Here is a 20,520-nt window from a genome sequence, read left to right as displayed (position 1 = left end):
CTGTGCCTTTACTGCTTTGCTTTTTTCTCATTTACCTGTCCTTTCCTATGGAAGTAAGTAGCAAAGCATTTAGCTTATTAAAAATTGTGTAACCTTGTTCATTTGTATTTTATATTTTAATCATTCATTAACTCAAGTTTTCATTGACTGTCTACTTTGCATAAGTTATTTTTATTAGTGAGAGATTGGGAATATATAGTTTTTATGATAATATTTATGCCAATAAAAGCATCTACTGACCCCACTATTTTTTTTTATTTTTTTTGAGAGGTAAGTAATCTGATTCTAATCACATCACATTGTTAACATTTTGACCATCTCAAAAGACTGATTAAAGTTGTATGTATTTTCTTTTTAGTAAATAATATTGGTTTTTTTTTTTAATTTTTTTTTCCATTGGGTTTTGTCATACATTGATATGAATCAGCCATAGAGTTACACGTATTCCCCATCCCAATCCCCCCTCCCACCTCCCTCTCCACCCGATTCCTCTGGGTCTTCCCAGTGCACCAGGCCCGAGCACTTGACTCATGCATCCCACCTGGGCTGGTGATCTGTTTCACCATAGATAATATACATGCTGTTCTTTCAAAACATCCCACCCTCACCTTCTCCCACAGAGTTCAAAAGTCTGTTCTGTACTTCTGTGTCTCTTTTTCTGTTTTGCATATAGGGTTATCGTTACCATCTTTCTAAATTCCATATATATGTGTTAGTATACTGTAATGGTCTTTATCTTTCTGGCTTACTTCACTCTGTATAATGGGCTCCAGTTTCATCCATCTCATTAGAACTGATTCAAATGAATTCTTTTTAATGGCTGAGTAATATTCCGTGGTGTATATGTACCACAGCTTCCTTATCCATTCATCTACTGATGGGCATCTAGGTTGCTTCCATGTCCTGGCTATTATAAACAGTGCTGCGATGAACATTGGGGTGCACGTGTCTCTTTCAGATCTGGATTCCTCAGTGTGTATGCCCATAAGTGGTATTGCTGTGACCCCACTATTTATAGAGCACTTGCTCTGTGCTAGGTCCTGCATTTATGTTCTTTTAAATGCATTCATTACATCTTCATGGCCACCTCAGGCCATGGAAACCTCAGGAAGTGGATTCTTACAGAAACTTCACTGGATCTTTTGCCAGATTCATAATTTTTCTGTATAATTAGACAAATTACTTAGCTTCTTTGGGTTTCAGATATAAAATATTGGACTGAGACTTACACTCCAAATCCTTTCCAACACTCCAAATCCTTTCCAAGTTTAAAATTTATTAACATACATTTCACAGCAAGATGATCCTATATTGACACATTGTTAGAATATACCACACTTTATTAGGGAATCATAAAAACAATTACAAAATCATTAATAAATTTTTGAAACTTTTTAAAGTCTCTTTCACTTTAAAAGTCATTGATTGTAGACCTCTTTCACAGCACTTAATCCCTTATAATCAGGACTCTTCATACTTGACCAAAGACCTAATGTAAACTTGTGAACCTAATGAAAACATAGTGGGATGTGTACACTATCGCAGAAAGTGTAAAAATTTATATAAGGTCACAGAGGTTAAAACAAGAGTCTTGACAAGAAGAACATCACCAAAGCAGTAGCATTTTAATTAATTCAACAGATTTCTTGAATGCTTTCAGTAGGCCCTGTAATGCTTGGAACTAGACTCCTGGAGTGAACAAGACGATGTCTACCCTTGTGGAGCTTACACTTTAGTGGGAAAGTACAGTAGATTGAATAATGGCCTCTCAAGATGCCTGTGTCCTAATCCTCTGAACTTGTAAATATGTCACATTACTTGACAAAAAAAGTCGCAGAAAAAATTCAGATTGCTAATCAGCTGATATTAAAATGAGACTATTTTGAGTTATCCAGTTGGCCCTGATGGTATGTTAGTCACTCAGTCATGTCTGACTCTTTGCGACCCTATGGACTGTAGCCCACCAGGCTCCTCTGTCTGTGGGATTCTCCAGGTAAGAATATTGGAGTGGGTTGTCATTTCCTCCTTCAGGGGATGTTCCCCACCCAGGGACTGAACCCCGGTCTCCTGCATTGCAAGAGATTCTTTACAGTCTGAGCCACCAGGCAGTGGTAAGGGCCCTTAAAAGTGGAGGTGAGAGAGAGAAAAGCAGGGTCAGTGTTGGAATGCTGTGATGTTAGAGAGTCTCCATTGCCATTGCTTTCTTTGAAGTAGGAAGGGGGTCACATGCGGAAAATGTGCCAGCCTCTAGAACTTGGAAGAGACAAGAAAATACACTCCCCTAGAGCCTCCAGAAAGACTCCTGCTCTGTCAACATCATGATTTTAAGCCATGAGACCCATCTTGGACTTCCAACCTCAGAATTATAAAATAACAAATGTGTAATTTAAACCTCTTAAGTTTCAGGTAATCTATTACAGTAGTAATAGGAAACTAATATATAGGAAAGAAAATAAGTAATTAAAGAGTTTAGAGATTTACAGATTGGTTGCTCTGAAAGAAATAGGGTGATGAGAGAGAACACAGGTGCAGCAGATTAGGTTGGGTAGTCCTGGAAGGATTTGAGGCTGTGACATTGGGATGGACACATGGAGAAGAGAGCTACTGTGGAAGGAGCTGGGGGCAGAGCATCACTCCATGCAGAGGGCAGGGCAAGGACAAGGGCTTGGAGAGCACAGGGCTGGCTAGACACATGCCAAGAAGAAGAAGATCATCTAGGGAGAATGTGTAAGAATCATGGAGAAGAAGGTGTGGGCCTAAACACACAGAACCTACAGGCCATGACAGAACATGGAAGAACCACTGAAAGTTTCCAAGAAGGAGAGTGGCATGTTCTGCTTTATGTTTTGAAAATAGCACTGTGGCTGCTATGGGGTAGGTGGAGGCAAGGGTTCCAGTGAGGCGGGTCCTGTAGGATCCAGTGAAGGGCATGGAGAGGTATGACCAGCAGCATTTGTTGATGGCTTGGATGTAAGTTCTGAAAAATGAGTAGAAATTTGGCGGTAGAGGATAAGGGGCAGAGGGGAACATGAATATTCAGAGATGTCTAGGGAATAGAATATATTGGGCAGAATGTTAGGAAGTAAAGATAAAGAGATATTGGAGGCCATAGCTATCTTCAGTCTGGAGGCCCATATTTGCTGTGCATAGGATTTTGGAATTCAGGTATGTGTAATGGAAATTTAAATCAAGAAAATAAAACAATCTCTGAACTGCCATTTTGTAATTATTTGTGTCTTCAAATGTCATTCTGATGTAAAGATGAATAATAAGGATATTTTTAAATTTTATTTTCTGAGATTCTGAGGTCAGAAAGATTTGATTAAATGCTTGTCAGTGAAGTATTTAATAATTCATCATGACCCTCTCTTTGCTCCTGGTTTGTGAGGATTTGTTGGTACTATCATTCTGCTTGCCCAGGGAGACAGTATATATAGGTTCAGAGCAGGCTCTCCAGAGCCACACAGCTTAGATTGGAAATCCTGGCTCCAGAACAACTGGTCTACTTTTGGCAATTCCATAACCTCTTCAAGTCTCAGTTTTCTTATCTATTCACTAAAAATATTAATAACTCTTCATATGGTTCTTGTATAGATTAACTGAATTTACATTTATAAAATAACTGAATACGTAGTATTCTTGAGGCAGATTGTAAAACTATTTACACAGTATTGATTGGCTTAACTTTTCACTGGCAGTAGAAATTCAATAGGTCATACTGTCTTTTAAATACTTTAAAAATACCCCTTTTTGTGTTTCTGTGTATGATCTTAATGTTTCCATTTATGTATGTTTTTCCTAGAATCTCTACTTCTTTGACCACTAAGGCCATTTCTTCTCTAAGGTAAAGTTTATATGAAAATTTAAGTGTAATGAGTTCACATGATCTTCTTGTTTACTAGATATTATTTATTTTCTGAAAAGGTTCTTTCCAAAGTTAGTTACCATTCTACTGCTTCTCAAGACAGGTACAACCAAATACTAGAAATTCTTTGGTACAAAATTCAAATCCATTTAACTTTTTAACATATTTCAAATTAAAAACCAGAAGTATTAAAAATTTTATTTTAGTAGCTCATTATCAAGGCATAAAGATTAAGACTCAGTGATACAGGGAATCCTGTAGTATTTATTTACTCCATCACTCTTAACTTTGGGGCTTCCCAGGTGGATTCAGTAGTAAATTACCAACCTGCCATAGGAGACATAAAAGATGTGGATTTGATCCCTGGGTTGGGACAATCACCTAGAGGAGGACCTGGCAACCCACTCCAGTGTTCTTGCCTGGAGAATCCTGTGAACAGAGGAGACTGGGGGGGCTACAGTCCATAGGGTTGCAAAGAATTGGACACGACTGAAGTGACTTAGTATGCGCACACTCTTGGCATTTATTTACCATCACATTTCTCATCAATGTATATCACTCATGTTTTGTAAATATTGCACATATCTCAAAAAGCAGAGACTGTAGACAACGTATGTCTTCATTCTTCCACCTTCTGGAGCACATAGGTCAGAAGAACTAGTCGTCTTACTAATTTGGTAAGTCACAAGTTCATCATATAATGTTTAGAAGACCTCAGTAAAATGAAAATGTACTTATAAAATGTACTTATAAAACCTATAGATTGTTTTTAATTCTTCATTAAGAAATCAATTCCAGTTCAACTCTTATTAGTATGATCTTTGATTATTCCATGTCTAGTCCATAGAGGAGTGAAGAAGTTCCTTTATGAGGCTAAACTCGAGGAATTAGTAATTGAAATGCCCTCAGAAAGGTTTAGGTACCTCGAGCCCTGCTTGGATTACTGTGTTCCACCTCCCCCGGAAGCCAGTGAGGACCCAGCCTCAGACTCTGTCCTGGGGGCTACAGCCTGTTTCTTCCACTTCTGTGATTTCTTATCCCATTATGAGCAGTGGTGTCCAGCACATGGCCAAAAGTTTTCAGTTAAACACACTATATTACTAGTTGAGAGATTTCTGAAAAACCTAAATGAAAGATTTAGAATAAAATTCCTGTCCTCTGTATTCATCTTATTTTTTGTAACCAGTTCAGCCTCAAATGGATGAGTCTCAAAACCAGTCAAGGAAAAAGTGCCTTCTGAGACTGGTAGATGACAAGATATGTCTTAAAACTTTTTTTGTAAATTGAGAAAAACTTAGACTCATGTAGCAGAAGCTGTTAAACATACGATTGTATGTATGGATGTGTGTGTTCCTCTGACCGGAGCTCTGGGAGCATTAGCTGCCTTTGATGACGGGAGGCGTGTGTTCTTTGAAGGCCTGCCACCTGGATGCCTCCAGTGTGAGCACAGTGGTGGCCTTTGGGTACCGGGGAAGGGCAGGGAGCGCTGGGCTGGGTGTTCACTTACCTCCCTCTGCAAGTGTTACCTTCCTTTCCATTTTACATGATTTCATACTTTTATGTAACTATGGATAAAAAGGGTGAATGCTACTCACGCCATCTTTTATATTTTATATGTAAGAAAAGTAGGGATATTATTTTCTAATAAGTTGTTTTATTTCAAAATCTACAAGATGTATATTTACAACTTATTTTCTTCCTAAACATTATTTTTAACCTCTGTTTTTAAAATTTCATGCTGTTTCTAATCATATCGCCTATCTACTATTAATAAAATTTAAATAACAAAAATATTAAGAAAATGTTTCCCTGATCCCAGTTCAGTTTTCTAATGTTCACCACTAGCAACAGGATGCTGCTCTTATTTCAGACGTTTCCCCTGAAAGTTTAAAATTTATCTTTTAAAAAATTTAAGTAATACAAAGATTTAAACAGTCTCATAGAATGAGTGAAGTAGGAAAAAAACAGGTCATTCTTTCATTACCCCATTTCTTCTTTTGTATGTCCTTCAAGACATTATCATGTATTATTTAGATACATGTGTATATACTCTGTGTCTCTTTTCTACAAGAATGGGATCAGACTATTTTGGAGGACTCTTCTGTATTAGTACAAATGGATATACTTTGCGTGGCTGTTTAGGTGTTTTACAATTAAAAACAAGTTTGCAGAAAAACATATGTATGCATATTTGCACACCCGTGTAAGTTAATTTATAGGGTAAATTCCAAGAAATTACTGGATCAACAGGTAAACATTTAAAATTTTGGCCGTGAGCACTGTCAAATTCACACAACATGTAAGCATGCACTTGTTTCCTTAGCCTCTGCATACACTATGAGTTAATGAACAGTTTGTTGTTACAGGGAGGCACAGCAGTGAACAGAACAGAAAAAAACCTTGCCCCTATGGATTTTACATTCCCATCACTCCAATTGAGAAGAGAATTTTATTAAAATATTATGGCAGTTGGCAATAAGCATTTTAAAAAGAAAGAAATCACAGGAAGAGGGGTGTGTTTTTGTGTTGGGGTAGGTCTTTAAATGTAAACAGCGCAGCCAGGGAAGGCCTCTCTGAGGAGGTGAAGCTGAACCATGCAGAAAGAGCATTCCAGGTGGAGCGGCATGACTGCAGACACCTTGACCAGTGCCTCTGGAGTGCAGGGAGCAGGCGTGAAGGCAAAGGTGACGTCTGGGAGGTGGCAGGGGGCGGGCACAGCTCCGGAAGGGCCTCTGAATTATAGGGGATATGGTGGGAAATCATGACATGGTTTGAGAGAAGGGTGACAGGGTTCCTCTGATGCTGCAGAGGATTGTTTGGATGCTGTACTGACAACTGACTGCCAGAAGGCAGAGGAGGAAAGGAGAAGGCCTGATGGGAGCCTGTTACAACGTTCTGGAGAGAGTGGTGATGGCGGGGGTGCTGGGGAGTGAGTGGTCAGATGCTGAAGGTATTTTAAGATACATTCCCTCTGAGTTAAATATGGAATATAAGAGAAAATTAGGAGTCAAAGCTGACATGAAGAATTTTGACCCGAGCACCTGGAAGAATAGAGTTGCTGTTGACTGCAATGGAGAGGACCAGGGGAGGCCCAAAAGTTGGACCTGGGGTATGGCAGGTCTGCCCTTGGACATTCAAGTGGAGACATCAAGTAGGCAGTGGTTGTGCAAGTCTGGAGTTCAGAGGAGAAACTGGAACTCAGGTATTAAAGCTGGTTTAGGGCCAAAGGACAGATGGAGGTTGGGACAATGGAGGGAAGAAACTGAAATGCAGCGGTGTATTAGGAGAACTGAGAGAGTTGAAAAAAGAAATTGCTTTGAAGAGGGAGAGGGTGATGGATTATGTCAAATGCTGCTACTTGATCATGTAACATGAGGCCTGATTGTCATTGGATTTAACAATGTAAGCATCCTTCACAGTCCTGACAAGATAAAAGCAAATAGAAAGAGACATCAGAGACAAGTTTAGGCAGCGTTTTCAGGAGGTTTTTTGCAGGAAAGCAGGACTGAGGTATAGAGTCTAGAAAAGTGAGATTTAATGAAAACAGAGGCTTTGAAGTCAGAGAAAGGCAGGAGAGTTGAAGTTATGTATAGAAGTAATGATACATTAACAACATAGGATCAACTTAAATATGGCTTTAATTGACAGGTGTCCCTAGTAGCTCAGACAGCAAGGCATCCTCCTGCAATGCAGGAGACCCAGGTTCAGTCCTTGGGTCGGGAACATCCCCTGGTGAAGGAAATGTTGTACCACTGAAGGGCTACCCACTTCAGTATTCTTGCTTGGAGAATTCTATGGACAGAGGAGCCTGGTGGGCTGCAGTTCATGAGGTCACGAAGAGTCAGACATGCATCTTCAGTTGGCAACGTTGAGTGTTCTTGTTACATGTTTATTGGCCACTCATTCTGTTGTGTGTGAATTTCCTTTGCATATTCTTATTGGTTTGTCATCATTTTCTCATGGGTTTTTGAGAGTTGTGTAATAAAGAAATCAACCTTTGGTAGCATGTAGTGCACATATTTTTCACAGTTTTTTATCATTTGACTTAAATTTTTCTATGTATAATCATGGATTTTGTGTTATGCTTATAATAGCCTTTCTTTAAAAAAAAAAAAAACAAAACTTTTTATTTTGTATTGAGTTGTAGCCAGTTAACAATATTGTGACAGTTTCAGGTGGACAGCAAAGGGACTCAGCTGTACACGTACATATATCCATTCTCCCCTAAACCCCTCTCCCATCCAGGCTGCCACATAACATTCAGCAGAGTTCCCTGTGCCATACAGTAGGTCCTTGTTGGTTATTAATTTTAAATACAGTAGTGTGTACCTGTCCATCCCAATCTCCCTATCTATCCCTTCCTCCCATCCTTCCCCCAGCAACCATAAGTTCGTTCTGTGAGTCTGTTTAATAACAGCCTTCCTTATTCTGAGTCTGTAGAAGGATTTGCCTGTGCTTTCTTCTGTTACTTTTATGGTTTAATTGTTGTTGATTAAAATCTTTGACTCATGCAGATTTTATTTTGGTTAAAGTTGTGAGGCAGGAATCTGATGAGCAAGACCCCACCATATGTTTGGGGATCTGTTTCTGGATTCTGTGAGGTCCATTGATCGTTTGCCTATCCCTGAGTTGGTGTAAATCTTTCCATTTCTGAGGCTTTGAGATTCCTTTCCTGTCTGGTACAGCTCATCCATGTTCTCCTACCACTGATCTCTAGTGGCCTCGTCCTACAGCAGCTTGAAACAGGGTTTTGCTTCCCAGCCGGAGGTTGAGGTTGGGTCATGGCAATGAGAGTGCTGAATCCCAGTCACTAGACTGGTGATCAGTGACAAGACCCTGGCTCTTCTATTTTGTAGAGAATTCTCACAAGAACAGAAAGTAGTGAAACAAGTAAAGTAGTTTTTAGAGGAGAAAGAATATATGTAGATAGACACATGGGCAGACTCTGAGAGTCACACCCTTGTGTGCTAGTTTAAATCACTTATATGGGCCCTTTCTTCCCATTTCCTTTGGCTAGTCATTTTGACTTACCTGGGTCTGAGTCAGTGTTTGGTTTATCTCAGGGTCCTCTCATATGTTTGCATGCATCTCTCAGCCAAGATGAATTCCAGCGAAGAGGCTATGGGTAGACTGACATCACTCCCCTTTTGACCTCAAAGGATCTTTCTAGTTGGGAAGGTCTCCTTGACTTCAGGAATGAGAAATACGTGGTCTCTGTCTTATATCTGAGCAGGACTCAAATTATCCTTCCATTTATCCTTCTGTTATCCTTCCATTATGGAGTATAGGGGGTAAACTCCATTTGCTCAGCCTGGGACCCAAATATCTCCTGCCTCACCACCACCATTGTGTGTGTGTGTGTGTGTGTATGCGTGCGTGCGCATATGTGCATGTGCACACGCATGTGCTCAGTCATGTATGACTCCTTGCAATCCCATGGACTGTACCCTGCCAGGCCAGGCTCCTCTGTCCATGGGATTTCCCAGGCAAGAATACTAGAATGGGTTGCCATTTCCTGACCCAGGGGTTGAACCTGTGTCTCTGGTATCTCCTTATGTTGGCAAGCAGATTCTTTACCCCTGTGCCACCTGGAAAGCCTCATTATCACTGTAACTATTAGTTTAATGAATTTTCCTGAATATTTTTGTTTATTTTCCAGAAAATAATAATACTAACATCATGTGTTGAGCACTTATGTGCAGTACTGTATGAAGTTTTTGCTTATATAATTTTTTATCTCATTATGTCAATTCTGTTAGGGACATGCTATCATCATTCCCTTCTTAGAGATGAGGAAACTGAGGCATAAGAAGATTGAGTAATGTGCCCAAGGCAACACGGCCAGTAAGAGGGGAAGCTGTGATTAGAATCAAGCATTCTGGCTCCAGAGACTGTGCTCATGTATCTCCTTGTAAGCTTTAGAATCATTTGGTCCCGATCATCTAGATTTAGAACCTAAAATATCATGTTAGTACTTGAGCCAGAATTGCATTGAGTTTGTAGATTATTTTAGGTAGAACTGAATCTTTACCATATGAAACCGTTCTGCCCCAGAGAGGGATGTCTTCATTCACCCACATCTTTCCATGCTTGTTGAGTGTGCCAGCTTCCTGCTGGCTCTCCAGGCTTCTTTTTTTCCTGTAGGTGTTATCTTCTGGGTAGTTGTCAATATTATTAGTAGAAATTTTTTTTGCTATGTCTTTTGCAGGTTATTGTTGATTTATTGGAAAGCTATTGACTTTTTTTTCCTGTTAAATTCATAATTAGTTATTTATGAAATCTTCTAATTGCTAATGGTTTCTTAGTGATTTTTCTTGCATTCTCCATGAAGAAACATCTTCATTTCACCTGCAAATGATAATTTTGCTTTCTCTTTTAGATTATTTGTGCTTTTCTTTCATTCTTTTAAAATATCGGCTTGTTCTTTTAGAATACTGCTAAGTTCTAATGACATTAAACATCTTTATCTTAAAAATGCCTCCCCATACATGATTGTTTATCAGGATACTAACTTCAGTTTTATTTTTTATGAAAAAGCATTTATCAACAAGGAATAGGGAATATTTTCAAACGTGTTTCAGTTTCTATACAGGTCATACTGTCTCTCCTTTATTGTGTTAATGTAGTGAATTCTCTCATGTGTTTCTTAATATTGAGTGGTGCTTGCTTTATTTTTTTAATATAATCCTGGATTTAATATTTTATTTAGAATTTTTACATCAGTGATTACCAGTAAGACTGATTTTATTGGGTGGAATGTGGGGAGGGGAAGAGTGTGGTCTTCCTTAGATTGTACTTGACTTGTTATTATGCTGGCCTCATAAAAAGAACTTGGACTCTTCATTTTCCTCTCCTTTGAAAAAGCAGCAGAATTATCAATCTTTTGAAGAGCCTGTAGTTCACCAGGGAAAACACATGGCACTTTATGGTTAACTGTTTGATACCTTCCCACATTTATTTTATGGTCTGTCTACCTTGGCGCTCTCTTCTATAATTTTATAAATTCTATCAAATAATAAATATAGCTATAAGCATTTTCAGTTTCCAAGAAAGTTGTTTCATCCATGTTTACAAATTTAATTTGCTTAGATTTGTGCAAAATATTTATAAAGTTTGTCTCTTAAATTCCTCTTGTTTAGTCAGTAAGTCATGTTAGTTACTTCTCTGTATTTTAATATTGAATATTTGTGCCTCTCAATTTTTTTCTAGTGTTAAATGGGCTAGTGATTTGTCTGCTATTAATTATTTAAAGATCTGGCTTTTGGATTGATTTATTGATTATATAGCTTTTCTACTTTTTGATTTAATTTCTATGTATGCATTTTAAATCCCTTCTTCACACTGAGTTTTGTCATACTGCATGTATTACATAGGTAACAAGTCATATAAATTAAAAAGCATCCTTTTTATTAATGTAGAGTTTACCTGGGAAGGAACTATTAGTTATTGATAATTTTAGCATGAATTGTTTTAGTCTATATACATTCCTCACCTGTTCCTAGGACTGAATTTAGTTTACTCTGCTGAGAATTTTGCTGTTTAACGGTTTTGCCAACCTTATAGTAAATTATACAAACACTGGCTAAACTAAGCTCCCTGAGTGAGTGTGAGTTTTGATAAGGCAGGAAAAGGGGAAGTTAACTTGGGATGGTTCTTGGGAAGAGATACAGACAGAGGGACCCATGGAGAATGGGAGAAATGCCCAAATAAGGACTAGAGAGGACCAAAGACGGATCCTGTGAATATGCAGCAATTTCGGTGTAATGAGAGAGGGGAGAAAGTAAGAACAAGGATTCTGTGCGTGGAGCAGCCCTCCCGCCCGTCTTGGCTCTCGGCTGTCTATCTATTAATAGCTGGTATCTGGAGGCACTGAAAACCACCAGCCCTTTTGCAGGAGTGAATTTCAGAATCACTGACTTCTATTGAAGTTATGTTTCTCAAATTATTTAGAAAATGTCAGAAGAGTCTGTGATTATTGTTCATTGGGTACTCTTTTTTTTTTTTTCTATGAAAGTGCTTTTTATTTTTTTATTTATTTATTTATTTTTTTTAAATATTATTTTATTAGTTGGAGGCCTCTTAAGAAATATTGTACCTAGAGAGGAATTGAAATAAGTTACCTCCAAATTTGCTGAACCATTAGTGTTTACTAAAATCTCGCATGTTCAGTGTTTAGAGCACTCTACAATCACTATGATGTCTATTTTTAAAGAGCTTAAAATTAGCTAATTATACCTTTGTACATTGTTTATTACATTGTTGTTGTTAAGTCTCTCAGTCATCTCCAGCTCTTTGTGACCACATGGACTGCAGCACACCAAGCTTCTCTGTCCATGGGATTTCCCAAGCAAGCATACTAGAGAGAGTTGTCATTTCCTTCTCCAGGGGATTTTCCCAACCTAAGGATTGAACCAGCATCTCTTGCTTGGCAGACAGATTGTTTACCACTGCCCACCTGGGAAGCCCATTTATTAGATTACTTGTATGTTATATTAAATATGCATACTCATCATAACTTTGTGCAGTAAAATATATATAGATAGTAAGTTAACATTATCTATAAATTAGTTCAACAGCCAGATTAACAAATATTGAACGTAGTATTTATGGACAGCACTCCTCTTTCCTGGAGTCATGCTGTCTGCTCAAGTTTTCTCTAACCGTAGTAGTAGTAGTAGTCGATGAGTTGTGTCCGACTCTTGCGACCCCATGGACTGTATAGCCTGTCAGGCTCCTCTGTCCATGGGATTCTCCAGGCAAGAGTACTGGAGTGGGTTGCCATTTCCTTCTCCAGGGGATCTTCCCGACCCAGGAATCGAACCTGGGTCTCCTGCATTGCAGGCAGATTCTTTACTGACTGAGCTATGAGGGAAGCCCATGTTGTGTGTTAATTGACAAGTTTTTTTATCTGGTTATCATTGCAGGTTTGTCTTTATCTTCCTGAATTATCAGTAGAACTTAAATATACTGACTGACTTCTTCCCTGAGATATAAGTAAGTGTGGGCTCACATTCAGTTCAGCAAATAATTCTGTCCCTACTGACTGTGTGGAAGGGGTAGGCAGTGAGTGTGTCTGAGACTATGCTCAGGTCAAGAGAAATGTGAATCCATGATGTGACGGTATTTTCATCACAGTGATGTTGGCGATAATGGAAGTACTTGTGCCGTGTCTCCACCTTCCAGTCTGTTTCATAGCACTCCTGCCTCAATTGTGTTGTTCTCAACATAGCGCGGACATGTGTAAAATGCTGCTTCCTCCCCCTCTGATACGGAGATCGTGACTCAGTGTACCTGTTTCCTAGGTCTTTCTTAAATTATGAAAGTAAGTTAGACTGATGTATGTAGAACAGTTTGCTAGAAGTGATTTGTTAGCTTTTAAGGACCAGTCTTGTGTTTTCTCCTAAGAGAAGTTTTCTTTTCTGCCATGTGCCTTCTCCTAAGAGAAGCTTTTTTTTCTGCCATGCAGATGTGTGTGTTTGGGGGTTGGGGAAGGAGTGGGATATAGTTCAGCATGTTGTACTTCTTCTCTGGAAGGAAAAATGCCTTTGTACATCAGAAAATACGTCAAAACATGGCCTTTGCCTGTGGCTTTAATCAACACATGCCACTGCTGTCACCTGACAGGAACCGAAGACCTGTGAGTCAGACCTGACCCACCCCCCTCCTCTTCCCACCCCCCAGCCTCCCCCTTACATACAGGAACCTAATCTGCTGCTATGCAGCATGATTATAAGCAGGGACTGGTGGGGCATCTATTTATAAAGCCTTCAGATATCTTTCTCTTACCTTTGTGATGGAAGTTGTAATTGTATTGCTCAGCTCTTCGACCTCATTCATCTAATTTAGCTAGTTCTTTTATTATAACTGCACATGACTTAAGAAATAGGTACATAGAGTTTAATGAGTGCCTTTGATACAGTACTACATGCTATTCAGTATTGAAAATAGTATGTGCAAGTCTTGTAAAGACTTATTGATTATAATGATGGTATTACTTCATGGGATACTGTTGGTTATATTATTTTGAGATTCTAATGGTTAAAGTCTTTGAGTCATTTGAAAATGTTTTAGTGGCAAATTGTTAAGTATGGAATTACAGGGCCCTAGAATAGGCTAGACAGAGAAATACAAGTTTAAAAATATTTATCACTAGTGCAGAAATCTTCAGCCAGCAGGCTTTATACATAGTAGTAAAAGTATATGGGTTGTAGAATCAGGCAGACCGGGATTGGAGTCCAGGTATTCAACTTAGTAGCGATTTAACCTCAGAACCATTACTCAGCTACTTTTTCTCTTTTTCTGTCTATAAAAATAAGATGTAATAGTACCTCCTTCTTGGGAATTGTTGTAAAGGTTCAATGAGATGCCACTGCTGCTGAGAGTAGTAGCAGATATTTCTGTAGTCTTTACTGCTCACAAAATATCCAAGTACAATGCATTTCTCAGTCATTAGCTCCTCACAACCACATTGTGTGGGAAACACTGTTAAATCTGGCATTAATGTTAGCAAATGACACAAAAGAATCACCACCAAGAGTCAGTGTATCCTTATCACATTCTGGAATGCATTGAAAGTTCTACCATTTTTATTGACATTTAAATTTCACATTGTGTATATTTATAATATGATATAATTATATAATTTTTATGTATTTAAAGATTTTAAAACCGTTATATTTTCTGTTTCTTTTCTTTCTTAAAATTTTATTATTTTAATTAAAACCCAAAAGCGAGAGGTTATGACCACCTGTGATTGTTAAAAATGCTTCTCTGTAGATAAACTATATTTCATTATTTTTTATTCAAAAGTTGCACACAGTATAGAGATATGGAAATAGATGGGCAGACAGTTGAGATCACTGACACTCATTGTCTTCTACAATTTATAAATGCCCTGCATTATTCTCTCTGTGTTTCTGATGTGGGAGCTGTGTAGTTTGAAATTAGCTCTGTGGATCCACCAAAGGATAGATCCAGCCACACAGGCTTGCATGTTATCTGAGTTATGATAATTAGCATAAGTGATTTTCACTACTTTCTCTCTACTAAGTGACTGTGAAGCAGAAGACAGTGAGAAGGCTTATTGGTCTATTTTTCCATTTTAATCAACAAAATATATTGCTCTTCTGAATTTTTCAAGTTTTATTCCACTTATTCAAAACACACTTTGGGGAAAATTCACAAGATAACAGTAAAATATATGCAGTCTCTGTGTTTTTGTTATGTGGCTTATAGTCATCCATACTACAAAGGCAGCTTCTACTGGGGCACAGGAAGGAGTTTTGCTAGAGCCCTAGAAAGTGACAGATATTCACAAAGAGGACTTCAGGCTACAGTTGATTCAGACGGAATGAAGCAGCTCAGAGTAAAAAGAACTTAATGAAAACTATGAAGCATGCAAGTAAATATTTAAACCATAATGTGTGTATATATATATATATATATATATAAAAGCCCAATTTTTGGAAACTTTTCAAGCCCCATATACTCTTAAGTGTACATGTAAATATACAATCTAGAGTTAACCAGACAGCCTACAGCCAACAAAATTGATAATAATAAAGCTAAACTAGAGTATATTGTATTAAACGGCAAGAATACCATCAATGCAAACCCATGGCCTGCAAGATATTGAAAAGGTACTAAAACCTCCTTTTAGAAATTAGTAGGAGTTTCAGCTATCTATGAACGTCCAAGCAGAGTGAGAGCTTTGCACTGAACCAGACCTTGCGTGGCAGCCAGGTCTAGTGAACTACAGAATCAGTTAATCCTCAGGAAACATTAGCTGTGTTCAGATTTTCGTTTGGAGCATATAAATGCCTTTATATACTGTCTCAACTTTAAATGACTTCAGTAAGGCTTTCAGTTGGCTACTGATAAGGAGCCCTGGAAAGTAAAAACAAGACTAATAGCGTTTTACATCATTTGTCAGTAAGATCTCTCATTCAAGCACACCCCCCCCACACACACTTCCCTGGTGCCCAGTGGTAAAGAACCTGCCTGACAACGCAGGGAACATGGGTTTGATCCCTGATCCAGGAAGATCCCACATGCTGCGGGGCAGCTGAGCCCATGAACCACAACTGAAGCGCTAGCCCCCAGGGGCTGTAACTGCTGAGCCCATGTGCCACCGCCACTGAAGCCCGCATGCCCTAGAGACCATGCTCCACAACAAGAGAAGTCCCAGCAATGAGAAGCACTTGTACCACAACTAGAGAGTAGTCCCCGCTCACTGCAACTGGAGAAAACCCACACACAGCAAAAAAGACCCAGCACAGCCAAAAATAAATAAAATTATAAACACACACATTTGTATCTTACTCTCAGTTAAATGCTTACTCTCACTGGGAAACGCTCTTCCAGCTGCAGACTGTTCTTTAAGAATCATGCTCTTTACCTGTCACAGTTTCACAATTTACTTTGTTCGTGGCGTGACTAGAGTGGAAGGAATTCCTGTGTTTTCATAGCTACTTAAATAAGTTTTCCTTGGATTCAGCAATTCTACCCCTACCAGTGTATCTAACAAATTATTTAAGAAATGTCCAAAGATGTATTTATAAGAAAATTTATTACTACATTGTTTACAATGCTTAAACACTAGAAAAAAGCTAAATTTTGTCTACAGATGATTGGTTAGATTCTGTCTGTACAGTGAAATGCTGTGTAGCCATTGAGAGGAAAGTGAGACAACTCCATAGAGCCTTGCATAGAAAAGTTTCTGGGATATGTTACTACGTGGCACAGAAACTGCATGGCAGAGCAGTATGATGTGAGCCAGGGCTTATAGTCAGTAGACGTGTGCGGGCTGAGGTCTGCATTACAGTTAATAGCATAAAGTGTATAGAATGGGCTTCCCAGCTGGTGCTAGGGGTCAAGAATCCACCTGCTAATGTAGTACGCAAGAGACGATGGTATGATCCCTGGGTCAGGAAGATCCCCTGGAGGAGGGCATGGCAACCCACTCCAGTATTCTTGCCTGGTGAATCCCATGGATAGAATCCATGCCAGAGGATACAGTCTGTAGCATTGCAAGTGACTTAGCAGCAGCAACAGCAGCATCGTATAAAATGCTTAGTATCATGTCTGTGTGTGTGTATTAGTCACTCAGTCATGCCCAACTCTTTGTGACTCCATGGACTGCAGCCCACCAGGCTACTCCGTCCATGGGATTCTCCCGGCAAGGATACTGGAGTGGGCTGCCATTTCCTTCTCCAAGTATCATGTTTACCTAGTACATAAATTGATTAATAAATCTTGCTGTTATTTTTACCTTGAAAGAATGGGTTGAGGAAGGAAAAATTGGAGGAGGGAGCTTTTACTAATTTTACATGTTTTGTATTGTGTGAATTTTTTACAGTGACATTATTACTTTTACATTACAACTAGAGAGAAAACTATTTGCTCTGGGGAACGATCTGGGGAAATGTATTTATTCCAAAGTATTAAAGACACAAGACTTGATATTTTTCCTCAGATATGGAAGAGTTCCTAATATGGGCAGAAGGGTACCTCTGGTACTCTTTTGGACAGAGGGGTCTTCCCCAGGTCTGTTAAAGCAGTTTTTGAGACTTTTGGTTATTAGTTCCTATCTTGACATACACACCCCTACTTTTAGATTGTGTTTCTTCTTTTGTGTTCTTGGGTGTGTGTGTGTCTATGTGTGTTTATATGGGGAGGGGTGTGTGTATATATATATAGCCTATGTCATTTAAGCATTTAGATGATTATGTTCTTTCAAGAATGATTGGAAATTTTAAGGGAAAAATGGAAAGAATAACTGAAAGCAATTAATATTTAGCTACATGAATAAAGCTTATTTTTCCCCCTTCAATTTTAGCAAGTAACAACCACCCTGCAGATCGTTGAAAAGAGCTATTCTAGTGATCATATCCAGTGAAGTTCTAAATAATTAATCCAGTTAGAGTGACTATTACGATGACTCTGGAGGAAAAATATTGACTGGACTATATTATTTGTTTTGGTTCTGTGAGCTGTGGTCATTCAGAATAATTATATATCTTTATAATGCTGGTGTTAAACTTTATTGAAATTCATTGAAAAGGTAGAAAAGATGCCCATTTGAAAAGTGAACTTTAGGCTTCTTTTTTGACTTGCATATAAACATTATTTACATATAAACATCACTTAAATCATGTCTGAATTATGTGGAAATTTGGTTATATTGGGTGATTCTTTCTAAAGTTGGTATGGGATTAATCGAAAATGCCTGGACCTAATTGACAACTTGAGAATACTGTTAAACTTGGTGTTGCATTGCCATTTTATTAGGGAAGATGAACTCTTCTCTTAATTTGTAGTACTTGAAAGATTTGAAGCCCTCATTCCACCTAAGCAGTATCTTGTAACATAAGCTTTCTATAACTGGAAAAGATGTTTGATGGAGTGTTTAAGAACACAGAATATGGAGCCAGACTCCTGGGTTCAAATCCCTGCCCTGCCACTTCCTAGATGGACAAGTGACCTTTCCTGGGTCTTGGTTCCCACTTCTGTAAAATAGGGCTATAAGCAGTAGGCAGTAGATAGAGTCTCTGTTCATAGGGTTGCTAAAATGTTGCTATAAGAATCAAATTAGTTATTCTTTATAAAACACCTGTACATACAATTAAGTGTTCACTAGGCATGGCTACTATTATTTGCCTTTTTTGTGTATCTACTAAGTGCTGTATGGATGCATGTTATCAAATACATTAGTTTACATTTTACAATCTAAAATAAACTATTATTGAGTGACAATCTATTTTAAGCACTTCTTAAAATTTCTTTTTACTAAGGTGTAAAAACTTATTTTTATACTAGTTGGTTTTGATTGATTGTTTCTTGTTTGTATTACAGTTACAAATTATAATACTGTGGTAGAAACAAACTCAGATTCAGACGATGAAGACAAACTCCATATTGTGGAAGAAGAAAGCATCACAGATGCAGCCGACTGTGAAGGCGGCGTGCCAGACGATGACCTGCCCTCAGACCAGACAGTGTTGCCCGGGAGCAGCGCAAGAGAAGGGAGCGCAAAGAGCTGCTGGGAGGACGATGGTGAGTTCAGTTTTTCTCATAATATTCTCTTCTCTGGGTTTTTTTAAAAAGTGTATTAACTGAAATGATAAACTGGATGATAAGTTTGAAATGAACTACAGTTTATTTGTCTTGTTAATCCAGTGGTTCCCAACCTTTTTGGCACCAGGGACCAGTTTCATGGAAGACATTTTTCCATGGACCGGTGTGTGTTGGGGTCGGGTGTTTCTGGAGGATTCTCATAAGGAGTGCGCAACCTAGATCCTCACATGCACAATTCGCAGTAGGGTTCACACTCCTTTGAGAATCTAATGCCTCTGCTGATCTGACAGGAGGTGGAGCTCAGGCGGTAACACAAGTGATGAGGAGCGGCTGTAAATGCAGATGACGCTTCAATTCCTTTGCCTGCCGCTTACCTCCTCCTGTGCAGCCTGGTTCCTAAAAGGCCATGGACCGGCCCATTCTACTTACCAAAATGTAGTTTCTGAAGTAGAATAACAGTTATTTCAACCATACTTGCATTTAGTATATTGAGCTATATAATATATTGAATTTTGTTAGTTTTTTATAAGCAGAATCAATCTTTTCATACACTGTTGATATAGTTAAACCTGTCTTTAATTTCATATCATGACCTCAAGTGGAGAATCTGCTTAGACGCTAACAAATTATATTTTTGTATTTTTTTGTTGCTGTTCAGTCACTAAGTCATATCACATTATGCAACCCCATGGACTTGCAGCATGCCAGGCTTCCCTGTCCTTTACCGTCTCCCAGAGTTTGCCCAAACTCATGTCCTTTGAGCTGGTGATGCCCTCTAATCATCTCGTCCTCTGTCATCCCCTTCTCCTGCCTTCAATCTTTCCCAGCATCAGGGTCTTTTCCAAGGAGTTGGCTCTTTGCATCAGGTGGCCAAAATATTGGAGCATCAGCATCAGTCCTTCCAGTGAATATTCAGGGTTGATTTCCTTTAGGATTGACTGGTTTGATTTCCTTGTTGTTCAGGGGACTCTCAAGAGTCTTCTCCAGCACCACAGTTCAAAAGCATCAATTTTTCGGTGCTCAGCCTTCTTTATGGTCCATCTCACATGACTGCTGGAAAAACCATAGCTTTGAGTATCTGGACATTTGTTGGCAAAGTGATGTCTCTGCTTTTTAATACGCTGTCTAGATTTTGTCACAGCTTGTCTTCCAAGAAACAAGCACCTTTTAATTTCATGGCTGCAGTCACCATCCACAGTGATTTTGAAACCCAAGAAAATAGTCTGTAACTATTACTGTTTTTTTCCCGTCTATTTGCCATAAAGTGATAGGACCAGATGCCATGATCTTAGTTTTTTGAATGTTGAGTTTTCAGCCAGCTTCTTTACTCTCCTCTTTCAACTTCATCAAGAGGTGCTTTAGTTCCTCTTCACTTTCTGCCATCCATGTCTTCAAAAATAAATATCATATGAGATCATGCCTCCTAGGAATAAGGTAAAAAAATGGATATGAGGCCAGTTTATATGACTTTTCTATTACTGAACCCATCCTGAGTGCTCAAGGTCAGTGGTGTGTTTTTGGTTTTTTTTTTATTCTTTAGTGCAGATACACACGCACAGTACCTTACATAATCTATTCTA

The 20,520-nt window shown here is 38.7% G+C and overlaps 1 protein-coding gene across 5 annotated transcripts in view; it reads left to right on the top strand.

Annotated features, from left to right (window-relative positions):
* Positions 1 to 20,520, top strand: part of ZEB1 (zinc finger E-box binding homeobox 1) — a 199,333-nt gene that overhangs the window by 122,992 nt on the left and 55,821 nt on the right. For all 5 annotated transcript variants that reach the window (XM_065921220.1, XM_065921219.1, XM_065921221.1 and 2 more), the window contains exon 2: positions 18,719 to 18,919. In XM_065921220.1, the coding sequence (XP_065777292.1) occupies positions 18,719 to 18,919 (201 nt within the window). The remainder of the gene's footprint in view (positions 1 to 18,718; positions 18,920 to 20,520) is intronic.

This window comes from Muntiacus reevesi, chromosome 2 (assembly GCF_963930625.1).
Source record: "Muntiacus reevesi chromosome 2, mMunRee1.1, whole genome shotgun sequence".
NCBI lineage: Eukaryota > Metazoa > Chordata > Mammalia > Artiodactyla > Cervidae > Muntiacus > Muntiacus reevesi.
This window is presented reverse-complemented; position numbering and strand designations above follow the sequence as displayed.